Source organism: Rhincodon typus, chromosome 1, assembly GCF_021869965.1.
Source record: "Rhincodon typus isolate 14 chromosome 1, sRhiTyp1.1, whole genome shotgun sequence".
In the NCBI taxonomy this organism is placed as follows: Eukaryota; Metazoa; Chordata; class Chondrichthyes; order Orectolobiformes; family Rhincodontidae; genus Rhincodon; species Rhincodon typus.
The window spans coordinates 20,597,025-20,612,574 of NC_063332.1; the positions used below are offsets into that span (position 1 = coordinate 20,597,025).

At 41.4% G+C, this 15,550-nt stretch overlaps 1 protein-coding gene across 3 annotated transcripts in view; it reads left to right on the plus strand.

Moving 5' to 3' along the window:
• Nucleotides 1-15,321, plus strand: part of LOC109923889 (zinc finger matrin-type protein 1-like) — a 38,018-nt gene extending 22,697 nt beyond the window's left edge. Inside the window, exons 3-7 of one of the 3 annotated variants that reach the window (XM_048604820.1) lie at nucleotides 1,610-1,714; nucleotides 8,992-9,154; nucleotides 11,821-12,117; nucleotides 13,120-13,216; nucleotides 14,124-15,321. In XM_048604820.1, coding sequence (XP_048460777.1) covers nucleotides 1,610-1,714; nucleotides 8,992-9,154; nucleotides 11,821-12,117; nucleotides 13,120-13,216; nucleotides 14,124-14,946 — 1,485 coding nt within the window. In that variant the 3' untranslated portion in view covers nucleotides 14,947-15,321. The remainder of the gene's footprint in view (nucleotides 1-1,609; nucleotides 1,715-8,991; nucleotides 9,155-11,820; nucleotides 12,118-13,119; nucleotides 13,217-14,123) is intronic. The other 2 variants (XM_048604833.1, XM_048604825.1) reach the window with 2 other exon arrangements.
• Nucleotides 15,322-15,550: the final 229 nt, after the last annotated feature.

Sequence of the window (15,550 nt, forward strand, 5' to 3'; positions counted from 1 at the left end):
AAACAGAAAGAAAGACGAGAAAGAGAAAGAAGAAAGAGAAAGAAAGTGAGAGAGAGCAAAAAAAAGAGATTGAAGAATGAGAGAGAGATAGAAGAAAGAGAGGGAGAAAGAATCAAGGGAAAGAAAGAGAGACAGAAGAAAAAGATAAAGAAGGAGGGAGAGAAAGAAGAAAGTGAAAGAAAGAGAGAAAAATAGAAGAGAAAGAAATACAAAATAGAAAGAGAGAGACAGAAGAAAGGGAAAGAAGAAAGAGGGAGAGAAAGATTACATCAGTCATGGGAGTGATGTAATTTTTAATAATACTGAATATGGATTTATCAACAGAATAAACATTTTTAATAAAACGCCTTGGCCTACACCTGTGAGCAAGCAGATTTAAAATAATTGAAAATTATGTTAAAAGTTACACTGAACTGATAGGTTTTTTTAATTCATTAACGAGATGAAGGCGTCTCTGTCTAGGCAACATTTATTACCCGTCCCTAATTGCTTAGAGGGCAGTTCAAAGTCAACTACAGTGCTGTGGGTCTGGAGTCACATGTAGGTCAGACCAGGTAAGGATGGCGGTTTCCTTTCCTAAGGGATATTAGTGAACGAGATGAGTTTTTCTGACAATCAACAATGGATTCATGGTCATCATTAGATTCTTAATTCCAGATATTTTATTGAATTCAAAATCCACCATCTGCCATGGCGGGATTGGAACCTGCGTCCCCAGAATGTTATCTGGGTCTCTGGATTGAATAATCCAGCAATAACACCATTAGGTCATTCCCTCCCCTCATATTTTCACTAGAGCAGTGAAACAATTAGTCAGTTTCCAAGTACATTAAATATCTTGTTGGTGCAAACGTCTTTTAGACGTATCACTAGCTGTGAAAATGAATGCTGTTTGAAGAGGTTTTCCAAACTAGTATAGAGGTTTATAATATCATGAGGGGCATGGATAGGGTGAATAACCAAGGTCTTTTCCCCAGCATTGGGGAGTCCAAAATTAGAGGGCTCGGGTTTAAGGTGAGAGGGGGAAGATTTAAAATGGACCTGAGAGGCAACTTTTTCACGCAGAGTGTGGTGCGTGTGTGGAGTGAGCTGCCAGAGGAAGTGATGGAGGCTGGTACAACTACAACATGTAAAAGGCATCTGGATGGGTATATGAATCGGAAGGGTTTAGAGGCTTGTGGGCCAAATTCTGGCAAATGGGACTAGACTGATTTAGAATATTTGGTCAAAAGGGTCTGTTTCCATGCTATACAGCTTTATGACTCTAAGTGCAGTAGATGTTATATCACAAATTTGACGTGAAGGCTTGACTAGTTTTGGGGGATGAGCCTGATCTGAGCAAAATGAACTAGCAGAAAACGTGAACTTCCGTGATTTTGAGCATGATTTGGCATTAAAATTTCCCAATTTTTGTTTTGAGTTTATCAAGCTGGTTGACCTGAGTGCCAGTGTAAGCAATTACATCCACGTATTACCATCAGGTATCCTTCTAACCTCAACTGCTCACTTTTCTCTATCTCACCAATGCCTCTTAACTCATGACTGCTTCTTTCTGTTTAACAATAATTGAAAATTAAACTCACTCCCTGTGCTTTTGTTTGTTTTAAAGAGCAAAAAACATGCCAACAAGGTGCGCTCTTACTTTCAACTGCATAAAGAAGAAGGAACACCATCAAAAAAAATCAAAACAGAGAATGTAGCTGTTGGCTTCCAGGTGGGTATTTTTACATTGATGAAGATGTTTCTCAATTCACTTTGCAGTGAAGCCGGACATTATAGTAATACTGAACAGTTACAATGTATTTGCAAGGCCCCAGCTGGAATTGTGTCTTCTTTTCTGGGCACCTTGCTTTAGGAAGGACAAACAAGAATTTACAGCGAGGATGTAAGGCAGATTTACAAGAATGAGGGCCTTACGTTACCTGGAGAGTTTAGAAAAACTGAAGTTGTTCTCCTAACAGCAGAAAATATTAGAGTAGATTTGACAGAAATGTTCAAAATCGTGAAAACTTTGGACACAGTAAAAAAGGATAAAATGTCTCCAGTGACAGAAGTATCGGTAACAGGATATTGGTAAAGAACCAAAGACAGTTTTATTCAGTTACTTCTTATGATTGGGAGTTAACTGCCTGAAAGAGTAGCAGGAGCAAATTCAATAACATTTGAAGGGCTATGGGGAAAGAGCTACGAAGAGGGACTACTTGGTTAGTGGTTTTCAAAGAGATTACGGCATATTCAACTTGATCATGGCTGATCTTCTACCTCATTGCTAATTTATCTTGCCAGCCTCCTATCCCTTAATATCTTTGGCATCCAAAAAACAATTGCTCTCTGTCTTGAACATACCCAATGACTAAGCTCCCACAGCCACCTGGGATCAAGAATACTAAAAAGTCAGTACCCTCTGAGTGAAGGGATTCCTTCTCATCTCCATCCTAAATGGCTTGCCTCTTACTTTGAGACTGTGTGACCTATTCTAAACCATTTCCTTTGGAATAAAGGCATGGCTTTTACGATCCTAATGGGGGTGGTCCTGTAGTCAGGTGAGCCCTGACTACCATGTCAGTTTGCCTGCCTGTTCCTGCTCTAGGATGTTTCTTAAAGTGTGACAGGGCTATCGTTCTGCAAGCAGCAGCAACAGAGGCTGTCCAAAGGCATTTTAATGCTTATGGTCAGATGATGACTGAAACTCTGCCCTCGACATTCAGGCCTCCTGAGGCACCAGGGACAAGGCAGACTTCTGCAGTCATACCAAGTACAAAGGATGATGGGAGTGGCAGTCGGAGGCTAATCATTTCAGTCGCCAGACCTTATTTCAGGAATTCCTGAGGACAGTGTCCTCAACCCAGTGATCTTCAGCTGCTTCAGTAACATCGGTCCCACCATCACATGGCAAGAAGTGAGAATGTTCACGGACTCTCTGGGAGTTGGCAAGTTGGATACACAATTGGCTTGATGGTTTGATAAGGTTCACATGGTAGGCTCGTTCAGAAAGTAAAGAGGCATGGGATTCAGGGAAATTTGGCTGTCTGGATACAAAACTGGCTGTCCAAAAGACGACAGAGGGTGGTAGTAGATGGAAAGTATTCAGCCTGGAGCTCGGTGACCAGTGGTATTCCGCAGGGATCTGTTCTGGGACCTCTGCTCTTTGTGATCTTTATAAATGACTTGGATGAGCAAGTGGAAGGGTGGGTTCGTAAGTTTGCCGATGACACGAAGGTTCGTGGAGTTGTGGACAGCATGGAGGGCTGTTGTAGGTTGCAGTGGGACATTGACAGGATGCAGAGCTGGGCAAAGAAGTGGCAGATGGAATTCAACCCAGAAAAGTGTGAAGTGATTCATTTTGGAAGGTCGAATTTGAATGCAGAATACGGGGTTAATGGCAGGATTCTCGGCAGTGTGGAGGAACAGAGGGATCTTGGGGTCCACGTCCATAGATCCCTCAAAGTTGCTACCCGAGTTGATAGGGTTGTAAAGAAGGCATATGGTGTGTTGGCTTTCATTGGCAGGGGAATTGAGTTTAAGAGCTGTGAGGTTATGCTGCAGCTCTATAAAACTCTGGTTAGACCACACTTGGATTATTGTGTTCAGTTCTGGTCACCTCATTATAGGAAGGATGTGGAAGCTTTAGAGAGGGTGCAGAGGAAATTTACCAGGATGCTGCCTGGACTGGAGTGCAGGTCTTATAAGGAAAGTTTGAGGGAGCTAGGGCTTTTCTTATTGGAGCGAAGAAGGATGAGAGGTGACTTGATAGAGGCATACAAGATGATGAGAGGCATAGATAGATTGGATAGCCAGAGACTTCTTCCCAGGGCGGAAATGACTATTACGAGGGGGCATAATTTTAAGGTGATTGGAGGAAGGTATAGGGGAGATGTCAGAGGTAGGTTCTTTACACAGAGAGTGGTGGGCGTGTGGAATGCGCTACCGGCGGTGGTAGTGGAGTCAGAGACTTTAGAGACTTTTAAGCGACTCTTGGATAGGCACATGGAGGATAGTAAAATGTAGGGTATGCAGGTTAGATTGATCTTAGTAGGATAATAGGTCGGCACAACATCGTGGACCGAAAGGCCTGTACTGTGTTGTACTGTTCTATGTTCTATGTAGGAAGCAGAGAGTAATAGTAGAAGGATGCTTGTCGGACTGGAGGCCTGTGACTAGCGGTGTGCCTCGTGTTGGTGCTGGGCCCATTGCTATTTATTATCTATATCAGTGATTTGAATGAGAATGTACAAGGCATGATTAGTAAGTTTGCAGATGACACTAAAATAGGCAGTATTGTGGACAGTGAGAAAGGTTCCTCAGAAATTGCAGCAGGATCTTGAACAGCTGGGGAAGTGGGCTAAGAAATGGCAAATGGAGTTTAATATGGATAAGTGCGAGGTGTTGCATATTGGAAAGTCAAATCAAGGTAGGAATTTTTTGGTGAATGTTAGGGTCTTAAGGAGTGTAGTGGAACAGAGGGACCTTGGAGTTCAGGTGTACGGTTCTCTGAAAGTGGAGTCACAGGTAGACAGGGCAGTGAAGAAGGCATTTGGCACACTGGCCTTCATCAATCAGGACATTGAGTAAAGAAGTTGGGTTGTTATGTTGCAGTTGTACATGATGTTGGTGAGGCCGCACTTGGAGTATTGGGTTCAGTTTTGGTCACCTTGCTATGGGAAGGATGTTATTAAACTGGAAAGAGTGCAGAAGAAATTTACAAGGATGTTGCCAGGACTCAAGGGACTGAGTTATAGGGAGAGGTTGGACAAGCTAGAACTTTTTTCATTAGAGTGTAGGAGACTGTGGAGACATCTTATAGAAGTGGTTAAGATCATGAGAGGCGTGGATAGGGTGAATGCACTCAGTCTTTTTCCCAGGGTTGGGGAATCGAGGACTAGAGGGCATCAGTTTAAGGTAAGAGGGGAAAGAATACATGGGAACCTGAAGGGCAACTTTTTTTTTGACAGAGGGTAGTATGCATATGGAATGAACTGCTAGCGGAAGTGGTTGTGGCAGGTACATTAACAACATTTGAAAGGAATTTGGATGAATGCACAGATAAGAAAGGTTTAGAAAGATATGGGCCAAGTGCAGAGAAATGGGGTTAGCGTGGATGGACATTTTGTTCGGCATGGACCAGTTTGGGCCGAAAGGCCTGCCTCCATGCTGTAGGACTCAATGACTGCATCGTGTTAAGTTCCATTTTCAAGTCTGCAAATTTTGAAACTGTCGGTGTCAACATGTAGCAAGACCTGAACAATATTCAGGTTGAGTTTGGTAAGTGGAAAATACAATTCACACCACACACACAGTGTCAGACAATGGCAGTCTCCAACAAGTGAGTAAGTATCAATCTCCCTTTGATGTTGAAATGCATTATCATTGCAAAATTCCCCATTCACCATAATCCTAAATTCAACATTGCCCAGAAACTCACATGAAACAACCATGTAAATATTGAGCTATAGAAATAGGTCAGACGATACTTATTCTGCAGTGAATAATTCCCCTTTTGACTCTCAAATGTCTCTTCGCCATTGACAAGGCAGTAATCAGGTCTGTGATGGGATGCTCTGCATTTGCCTGAATCAGTGCAGCTCCGACCACACTCAAGAAACTTGACACCATCCAGGACAAAGCAGCCCACTTGAGTCGAGTTTGGGGAAAGCAGTAACCTTGTGGTAATGTCAGTGAATTAGTTGTCCAGAGGGCCAAATATAGATGCAGATCCCAACAGGATGCTAGTGGAATTTCAAGTCAATTTTAAAAATCTGAAATTGAACGTAATTGAACTGCAAAATGCTGAATGTAATGGTTCAATTTAGTGGGCCTGACACCTAATAGTGTCATGGAACTGTCATGATTGTTGTAAAATCCCATCTAGTTTACAAATGTCCCTTTAGGGAATGAAATCAGCCAATCCTACCTGGTCTGAACTTACATTTGACTCCAAGTCTTCTGTTATTGACTCTGAACTGCCCTCTGAAATGGTCTTGGAAGTAATTTAGACGTAGGACAATTAGGGATGGGCATCAAATGGTACGAGCAATGCCTATATACTATGAAAGAATGAATTTTTTAAAAAATCTTTTCCATGTTATACCTTCACTTCCTTCAGATTGGTGCTCTCCTATGTACCATCTCCAAGATGCACTGAAGATTAGCACCAAGGCTTCTTTGACCAAACCCCACAAAGCCAGAACTCCAACATCCCAAATGATAACGGCAGTGGGTGCATGGGAGTAGCAATGCCTTCAAGTAACCTATCTGACTTGGGAATATGTTACTGTTTCTCCATCATCGTTGAGTCAAGCTTCTGAAACTTCCTCCTAGCAGCACTGTGGATAAACCTTCACCACAAGGTTAAAAGCAGTTTGATAAAATGGCTCCTCAGTACCATTTCATGCGCAACTCGGGTTTTACAATCAAGAAGATATTTGAATTTCAGTGACCAACTTAAAAGATCACACAAGTCTTTAAGGTTTTAAGACCTTTAATAGGAAAAACAATATTGTTTAAAACCACAGGAGTAAGCAAGATATACTCTAATTCTGTAGTATCCTATTCCCCTCTCTATCTATGGCTAGGTGAATCGTCAGCCTTTTTTGTTTATTTCTCATGGACATGAGCTTTGCTGGCTGGACCAACATTTATTGCCTGACCTTAGTTGCCGTTGAGAAGATGGTGGGGAGCTGCCTTCTTGAACCTCTGCAATCCATGTGGTGTATGTGTTAGGGAGAGAATTCCAGGATTTTGATGCAGTGAACTGAAGGAGTAGCAAAACGGTGAGTGGCTTGGAGCGGAATTTGCAGGTGGTGGTGTCCCCATGTATCCACTGCCCTTGTCCTTCTAGATGGACGTGGTCAAGGGTTTGGAAGATACTGATATGGAGCTGTGTAGATGCTGCTGCTTCTAAGCATCAATGATGGAGGGAGTGGATGCTTGTGGATGCAGTGCTAATCAATTGGACTATTTTGTCTTGGATGGTGTCAAGCTTGTTGAGCTTTGTTGAAGCACCATGCATCCGGGCAAGTGGGGAGTATTTTATCACACTCCTGACTTGTGCTTTGTAGTTGGTGGACAGAAGTGGGAAGTCAGATAGTGAGTTACTCCGTTCAGGATTCCTCATTTCTGAGCTGCTCTTGTTGCTGCAGTATTTTTATGGTGAGTCCCGTGGAGATTTTCGTAAATGGTAATCCTCACGATGTTGATAATGAGCGATGATGATGCCATTGAAAGTCAAGGTGCAATGGTTAGATTCCTTCCTATTGGAGATGGTCATTTCTTGGCACTTGTAAGCATGAATGTTATTTGCCAATTGTCAGCCCACTCCTGAATATAGTCCAGGTCTTTCTGATTTGGATGTAGACAGTTTATGTCACAAATGTTGCTGAATGTTGTGCAGTCATCAGCAAACACCTCAGTACTGACCTTGTGATGGAGGGAAGGTCTTGATGAAGCAGCTGATGATGGTTTGGCCTAGGACACTATCCTGAGGAACTCCTACAGAGATGTCCTGGAATTGAGAAGACTGATCTTCAACAACCACAACTGTCTTCCTTTGTTCCAGGTATGACTCTAACTAGCAGAGAGTTTTCCTTGATTCCTATTGATTGCAGTTTTGCTAAGGCTTCTAAGATTCTGAACTTGGTCAAATGTGGTTTTGATGTCAAGGACTGTCACACTCACCTCACCTGTAGAATTCAGCTCCTTTGTCTATGTTTAAACCAAGGCTGTTATGAGGTCAGGAACTGAGTGGCCCTGACGGAACCCAAACAGGGCATCAATGAGCAAGTTATTACTGAGAAAGTGCCACTTGATAGCACTGTTGATGACACCGTTGATGACACCTTCCATCATGTTACGGATGATCAAGAGTAAACTAAGGCAGTAATTTGTCGGGTTGGATTTGTCCTGCTTTTTGTGTGCAGGACAAACTTGGGCAATTTTCCATATTGTTGAGTATGGCAGTATTTTAGCTATACTGGAACAGCTTGGCTAGGGGAACGGCAAGTTCTGGAGCACAGGTCTTTGGTACTATTGCCAGACTGTTGTCAGGCCCAGACCCGTTTCTTGATTTCGCGTGGTGTGAAATGCATTGGCTGAAGACTAGCATCTGTAATTTTGGCGACCTACAGAGGAAGCCAAGATGGATTGTCCACTGAGCACTTCTGGTTAAAGATTTTACAAATACTTTAGCCTTACCCTTTACACTAATGTGCTGAGCTCCTTCCATCTGAAGGTGGGGTATTTGTGGAGTCTCCATCTACAGTGAGTTGTTTAATTGTTCATCACTATTCAAAACTGGATTTGGCAGGACTGCAGAGCTTAGATCTGACTCAATGGCTGTGACGTTGCTTACCTGTTTCTGTCACTTGCTGTGTATGCTGAATTCCATGCAAGTAGTCCTGTATGGTAACTTCACCAGGTTGGCTCCCCATTTTCAGGTATGCCTGATGCTGCTTCTAGCATGCCCTTCTGCACTCTCCTTTGAACCGGGGATGATACCCTGTCAAAACTGAATTTAAAGGATTTACTTTGACTACTGTACTAAGCACATGATAAAAGGTGACACTGCAGTGTATTAATAGCTAATCAAATAATTATTTATAGATAGTTTCCTTTTAATGTGCTGTTATTGAGATGTTATCTGACTAATTATCTGCTGTTCTTTTAATATCCTGTTTTTAATATTGAAGGAAATTGCCAAAATCTGCTATCATCATGGCAGGCTTCCCTGTACCACCAGCACATTAACTGGGTCATTCATCATGTTTGCTGGTTGTGAGAAAAGTGGATACCACATTTTCTTACTTGAGTTGTCGCTCTGTGTTCATTCTACATGAAACAGCTTGAGAAATGTTGAAGTGTTACTTACGTACTTATCCTTCTTTATTAAAAAAATATATAAGTTGCTGTACTGCAGGTGTTCAAACTGCAGACTTTTAGCCAAATAAATTGACAGTTGGTGTGTTTACTGAGATTGTGCCTGATGTTTGATTGCAGGATGCTGGAACAGGCGAAGTGGACAAGAATAAATTTTGCATCCTATGCAATATGGTTTTCACATCCCCCATAGTTGCTCAGTCCCATTATAAAGGCAAGATTCATGCAAAGCGGCTCAAACAGCTTGTCGGAGAGCAGCCGTGTATCACACAGCCACAGACTGGTAGGAGTAAGCTCATTCTGAAGATTCCATTTCCTATGTCATGCTCAATGTCTGATTTTGTCAGAGTACAAGCTATTGGTTCTGACTTCAGTTTGATTCATGGATTCACACTCGACAGTCTTAACCACAAAATGTCTCCCAGTTCTAGAATTGACAGCCAGGGGAAACATCTCTGTAGTTACCAAGTCATTCCCTGTAAGAATTTTGAAAGTTTCAATGAGATCGCCTCTCATTGTTTGAAATTCTAGACAGCGCAAGCCAACTTCTTCAGTCTCTCCTCGTAAGACATTCTAGCCATCCCAAGGATTAATCTGGTGAACAAAAACAGAAGTTACTGCAAAAGCTCAGCAGGTCTGGCAACATCTGTGAAGAAAAAATCAGAGTTAACATTTCGGGTCCAGTGACCCTTCCTCAGAACTCAGACCTGCTGAGATTTTCCAGCAACTTCTGTTTTTGTTCCTGATATACAGCATCTGCAGTTCTTTCGGTTTTTATTAACCTGGTGAAATTCCATTGCACTCCCTCTGCGGCCAGAATATCCTTCCTTAGATAAGGCGTCCAAAACTGTACACAATATTCCAGCTAAGATTGCAATGAGGCTGTATCAATTGCAGCAAGATATCTTTGTTCTCAAATTCCCTTGAAATGAATGTTAATATACTGTTTAACCTTCTAATTCGTAGCTACACTCGCATGCTAGTTTTTAGAAACTCACGGACAAGGACACTCAGGTTTTTTTGGACACCTGCACTTCCTAAACACTCCCCATTTATGAAATATTTTCTGTGTTTTCTGCCAAAAATGAATCTGTTTAAATTTATTTACATTATATTCCATTTTCCATGTTCTAGCCCATTCACATAGCCTATCCAAGTCCTCTGAATCCTCTTTGCACCTGCCTCACAACCTACATTCCTACCCAGTTGGTAGTGTCATCAGCAAATCTGTAAAAAAAGTGCAATATTCATCAATAAGATATGTGGTTCCATGTCCAAATCATTTAAAAAGATTGTAAACAGTTATGGACTTAGCATTAACCACTGTTGTATCCCACTAAATAGCTGCCTGCCCCCCATTCTGAGTACAATCCAATTAGAATAGCCTTTATTGTCACGTGCACTCAAAGTAGTGCAGTGAAAAATTTGCAATGTTGTCTGTTGGCTCCATCTTAGGGACAGGCTACTTTGTGTTGTCATAGAATTGAAATAGTAAAAAAAAATTAGCATGGGAATACAGAGTTTAAAAGCCCAGAATGAGTATAAAAGGTGTCTATAAAGAACTCAACTTATAGTCCTTTTCCAAAATGAGTCTGGGCCCACCGAGCTTCAGAACACAAGGCCGTGCTGCCTTCATGTGCTGGCCTGTGTCCAGGACTCGCTCTGCTACCGCTCAGGGTTCTGGCCCGCAGCTTGGCCCATGCTCGCTCTGCTGCTGCTCCAGGACTCGGCCCACACTCCGCTTTCACTCTAGGACGCAGCCCGCGACTTGGTTTGCACTCGTTCTGCTGCCGCTATGGGCTCTGGCTGTCACTCGCTCTGCTCCCTGCTCCAGAACTCGTCCCATGCACTCTGCTCCCGCCCCCGCCCAGGCTCCAACCGCGACTTGTCTACATTTGTCTCGCCTCCATTCTCCAGGTGGGGTAGGGTGGTATAAGAAGTTGGGCAGGGGGGTGAGGGAAGAGAAACTGCTGCAAAGAGGAAAAAAAAAGATAGAGAAAGGAAAAAGAACTGGCGAGCAGAGAAGCTCCAACTGGAGCATCTTACTCTGCCGCCATCTTGAATGAATTATTCCTACCCTCTGCTCTCTGTCGAGTCTATCCTAGCCAATTCTTAAATCATTGTGGTATACTTCCCCATCCCATGTGCAGTAGTTTTATTTGCTAACCTCATGTCCATGCAATATTGCACATTAACCCCTTAATTTTCATTAAAGTTTCCAAACTTTCCCCTACCACATACATTAACAGCCATTAATTACCAAAATTGGTATTTGTTCAGAATGCAGTTATTCTCTGTAATACTGTACTCTGATACTTTCTGTCATGTAAATAGCTTAAGACATAATTATCATTACATTGTGTAATGGATCAGTTTTATTACTACAGGTATTTCTGCTATAATGTGTTTCATTAACATGAATTGGCAATTGATGAATAGTGGACGCTGTAATGCAAACTTCCCCTTAACGTGATCTTCTATGGGGATTTTCTATAGCAGGAAATCACACAACGCAACTATCAGTTTAAAGGAGAAGCACCTGTAAAATAATTTGTAAAACTTAACTTGGATAGATTTCTGTGGTCTAGTTCTATACAAACAGGTTAATCATGATCTTACTGACTGGTAGAGCAGGTTCAAGGGGCTGAATGGCCTACTTCTCCTAATTTTTATGTTCATTCTCATTAGAACAACATATTTAAGAATATTATTGTTTTTTTTTGGATTGAAAACTTGAAATTTGATCAAATAGTGTTTGATTTGTACCTTTATATGGCCCCAATTTCTGGGGCATAGGTATGATCTGTTAGCTATATGACATTACAGATATAAGTGTATTTGTTCTCCTCCAGTAGAAGCTGTGCACTATTCAACTTCTCAAAAACAGTAATATGAAGTGTAAAATTTGAAAGCTATCTTGAGTCATTGCAGCCATTTTTTGAATTTCAGTGCTGTGTTCTATCACAGTGACCACAAATGTGGCAAGTCCACCTTCAGAGGAGGGGTCTGTGCAGAGTGAGCAACTGGAAAAGGGCAAACAAGAAGTGGCACAGGAAGCTGCTACAGCAGCTTCCGCAGCTTTGGACCTGGAGGATCCCAACAGGTTCTGCAAACTTTGCAATGCCTCTTTTAACAACCCACTAATGGCCCAGCAACATTACAATGGCAAGAAGCACAAGAAAAATGACCTAAGGAGACAACTAATGGAGGAAATGGGGAAGGAGACAGATTCTCCTGAGAAGAATGGTGAGTAATTCTCAATATCACTGCATTAGGGGAGGCAGTGGTATAGTGGTGATGTCACTGGTAATCCAGAACTCCAGGCTAATGTTCTGGGTATGAGCTCAAACTCATCATGGCAGATGGTGAAATTTGAATTCTAGACAAGAAATATTTGTAACCACTGTAAATTGTCATTAAACAAAAACTGATTCATTTTGTGGCAGGACATATGCTGTCTGATCTGGCCTACATGTCACTCCAAACACAGCAACGTGGTTGACTCTTAACTGCCCTCTGGGCAATTAGGGATGAGCAATATATTATGTCCTAACCAGTGATACCCACATTTCATGAGCAATTTTTTTCTAATTGGTAAAAATAGGAAGAATGCAGGTACAACAGACATTACATTCACTGGTTTCACAAATTCTGAATCAAGATCTTCAGATTTTAGGTGAACTGGAGAATACAAGAAAAGAAACATGGCTTGATGTCAAGTTGTAACTTTGTAAGTCAGAAATTTGCGGACATTTGCAATCTATATTGAAATGCCCGCTGACTAAATATAAAGATAATCTTGAGTAACAAGCACAATGGAAGTCATTGCTCAAGAGCAGCCAGGACTGAGCAATGAATGCTAGCCAACCCAGCAATGCTCGTATCACACAAAAGCATAAAGAAAACACTGCAACAGCACACAGGCTCACAGAATAGGCAGATAAGTGGCAGATGGAATTTAATAGTGTGAGCTGATAAATTTGGGCAAAAAAATAGCAAGAAATAGGGAAAATGGAGAGTTACCTCAGAGTACAACGGGGCCGTGATCAGATGGGCAAATGGGCCGAGAATGGCACCTGTAGTACAAAGTGAATCAAAGTGATGGAAGTAATGTTGTTCGTAAAGATTATCATTTACATGCTTAATTCCTAAGCATCTGTATGTTTGAAAATAAGTAAATAGGTAACAGTCTTAATCTTGTACAGATTTGGTCATAATTGGAAAAATAATTCGGATTATGTTTTGTAGTAGGAGCGGGTGACTATCCATGTGCTATCTGCAATGTTACACTCAATTCCATTGAGCAGTACCAGTGTCACCTACAAGGATACAAACATCACTTGAAGTAAGAGTTTTGCATTTTTTTCCATCCAAATCCCACTGATACAAATACACTTGTTATGTTAATGATTGGGATTGAATTACAAAATACCACGTTGCTTGAAGGTTTGCTAGTAATGAAACTGACAATAAGTCTTTCTGGAAACAAGCTGTTTGGCTTTTCATATTTCATTTGTGCATTTTGCCATTCATTAATGTTTAGTTTATGTAAATCAGTTGACATTTTTTCAACTAAATTCCATATGGAGCAACAAGATGGTTCAGTGGTTAGCACTGCTGCCTCACTGCGCCAGGGAGCCGGGTTTAATTCCACCCTCAGGCATCTGTCTGTGTGGAGTTTGTACGTTCTCCCCATGTCTGCGTGGGGTTCCTCCAGGTGCGCCAGTTTCCTCCCACAGTCCAAAGATGTGCAGGTTAAGTGGAATGGCCATGTCAAATTTTTCAGTGTCCAAGGATGTTCAGGCTAGGTGGATTAGCCATGGGAGATGCAGGGCTGCAGGGATAGGGTAGGGGGTTGGATCTGGGTGGGCTGCTTTTCAGAGGGTCAGTGTGGACTCAATAAGCTGAATGGCCTGCTTCCACACCAAAGAGATTCTATGATTAGGTCTATGCATTGAATTAGGAATATATATATATATATAGTTTTTTCTGGATTACTTTTGGATAAATCATATCCTTGGGGAAATTCATGCATTTTCTAATGTAGTAACTTAGCATGGTAATTTCCGTCATATTGAAAGTTAGTATCTCCTGGCTAACCTATTTATGTGGTACATTCTTGACATGAAGGATCCCAGTCATTTTTGTGACAGAGTGTGATGAACAGCCTGTAATCGGGGAGCCCTGTGTAATCTAATTTACATGCTCCACTAAAAGCAAGTGCTGATCATTTTGTTTTTATTTATCCACAGAGAAAATAAAGTGGTTAACCTGGTAAAGAATACTAAGTCAAAGATCTACGACTCATTCCAGGATGAACTCGATGACTTTATTAAAGTTCAGAAAGCAAGGGGTCTGGTGCCAAAGGTGTCCTTTAGAAAATTTGAAGACAATCAGGAAGAAGAAGACACTGTGAACTTGCCTTCAGCCAGCCCACCCCATTCTCCTGCATATCCGTTGGAAGGTTTCCCTACAGCCAAACCAAGTGGTCTCCCAGATGAACACGCTTTCCCAAATTACGTGGAAATTGGAGCTGAGCTGTTGCCCACGTTGCAAAATGACCATCTGAGGGACAAATGCGAACAAAATAGTAACTTGCATATAGAATGCCACACACACATGCAACTTGCTCTGATGCCAACGCATCCAGAAAATAGTCAAGGTCCATCCAGCTTGGAGTCATTCGATGAATGTAAACCCATAACCTCTGATGACAGCTTAGACTCTTGCAAAAAAGACAAGATTAGAGGGAAGAAGAAACACAGAAGGGACAAAAGAAACAAGGAAATAGAAACTAAAAGGGAAAGTGAGCTTCTGAGCTACAGGGTAGAGGAGAGCCCTGAGGGACTGTGTTTGGAACAAGTTAAAGATGAGTCAAAGCAGAAAGCAGAGCAAAGGGATCGAAATGAGTTTATTCTCAACAAAGAAAAGGTAAAACATAAAAAGGAAAAAAAGGAACTTAATCAAGAAAAGGAGGAAATGAAACTAAAACATAAAAAGCAAAAGAAAAAGAAGGAAGTTGATACAAGAACAGAAGAAGAAAAACTTTGGGATGAATCTATTTTGGGAATTTGATACAAAGGAACTTTGAGGACTTTGATGCTTGATCACGGTTTTAATTTGCTCAAGCACTTCTGAGAATAAAAATATACGGTTGTTAATAAAAGTGTTTGAAGATTCAATTATTTTTCTCCCCAGTAAATCAATATTGTTCAGATGTTGTTCATCATCTCTGTGAGCTCTTGTTTGTTACTGTAATTTTCCAATCAGCTGTAACCTGAGTTATGAAATATATTGCTGACATCTAATGATGTTTTAAGTGTCCTTGAGCATTTGCTCTTCACTTTGTCAAACTGCTTTATAATTCTGATGCGTTATGGTAACTTGTAAATTCTTGGGCCGTTCAGACTTGTTTAACTTTTAATAAACAGTGTGATTATAGTTTTAAATGGCTTCTTGTTAAGTCACATCACGTAATAGATGGATGCTATGTCAAAATATAGCTATGTCAAAATATATGCAAATATGGTGAGCTGATCCGGAAAGAATGTTCGCAAAGAAATTTTATTTCTATAATACCTCTTTATAGGCAGGCATTTCCTGTCCAACACATCTCAGATGTCACAAAAGTATCTGTGCAGTTTTCTGTAGCACATGTTGATTCCAGAGTTGAGAGGGT